The sequence below is a fragment of the Mandrillus leucophaeus genome, unplaced genomic scaffold (genome assembly GCF_000951045.1).
Source record: "Mandrillus leucophaeus isolate KB7577 unplaced genomic scaffold, Mleu.le_1.0 Scaffold46, whole genome shotgun sequence".
Lineage (NCBI taxonomy): Eukaryota > Metazoa > Chordata > Mammalia > Primates > Cercopithecidae > Mandrillus > Mandrillus leucophaeus.
Genome location: NW_012104920.1, coordinates 3,982,792 through 3,983,952, shown reverse-complemented (window position 1 = coordinate 3,983,952; position 1,161 = coordinate 3,982,792). Strand labels below are relative to the sequence as shown.

General features: G+C 45.0%; 1 protein-coding gene across 1 annotated transcript in view; it reads right to left on the bottom strand.

The window, feature by feature from the left end:
- The window catches only part of SCIMP (SLP adaptor and CSK interacting membrane protein), a 28,788-nt gene that overhangs the window by 4,211 nt on the left and 23,416 nt on the right, over window positions 1–1,161 (bottom strand). The window contains exon 4 of the mRNA XM_011994691.1: window positions 39–112. Coding sequence (XP_011850081.1) covers window positions 39–112 — 74 coding nt within the window. The remainder of the gene's footprint in view (window positions 1–38; window positions 113–1,161) is intronic.

Sequence of the window (1,161 nt, the reverse complement as noted above, 5' to 3'; positions counted from 1 at the left end):
TACCCTAAATGAAACTGCTACCAGTAAAATATACTTACAGGAGTCTTCTAGAGAAGGCCAATTCCTTGGTGGCAGAGGCGGTAATTGAACTGGCGACTCATTAAGAACATTCCTAGAGAGACAGAAAGAGAGAATCAGTGTTTGATTTGGGCCATGCCTGTTCCCAGCAGATTTAAGAGAAAACATCAAGGAAAGTGAATGGGTTGAACATTCAAATCTTGGTCTTTACAAATCGGAAGCATTTCCTTTCCTTTGTAGGTCCTGGATCCCATTTGTAATTGGCACCCTAATGAAACTGTTTCCTCTAGCCCAGGAAATGGCTGAAACTGAGGGGAAGGAAATAAAAGTGCTACAATTCAGAGCATGGAGCATACCTTCCTGGTTCACCTGAGCTGATTTAGGAGCGGTAGGCACCAGATGTATTTCTATTTGCAAAACAGATGAGCTAGGCATGGTGGCTCACGCCTGTAATCCTAGCACTTTGGAAGGCCGAGGTGGGCGGATCACCTGAGGTCAGGAGTTCAAGACCAGCCTGGCCAACATGGTGAAAACCCGTCTCTACTAAAAATACAAAAATTAGCCAGACATTATGATGCTCACCTGTAATCCCAGCTACTTGGGAGGCTAAGGCAGGGGAATCGCTTGAACCCGGGAGGCGGAGGTTGCAATGAGCCAAGATCATGCTACTGCACTCTAGCCTAGGCAACAGAGCGAGACTCTGTCTCAAAACAAACAAACCCAAAATACAAAAGCAGATGAACTCCTAAAGCAGAATGCACACACACCTTGAGACTGCATTTCCACTACTGGGTCTACAGCCTATCAAAATGCTCACATGTGTTCACCAAAACATGCATTAGAATGTTCAGAGCAACACTATTCATAACAGCTCCAAATTGGACACTACCTGTGTTAGTCTCGGTTGTCCAGAGAAGCAGAGACACATAAAATTTGCCATCACACAACCCATATGCCCATCAGCAGTAGAATGGATAGATTAATTATAGTATAGCGACTGGGCAAGGTGGTTAACATCTGTAATACCAGCACTTTGGGAGGTGAAAGAGGGAGGACAGCTTGAGCCCAGGAGTTTAAGGGTAATATAGGGAGACCCTAAGCAACACAGGGAGACCCTGTCTCTACAAAAGAATCAAAATAGGC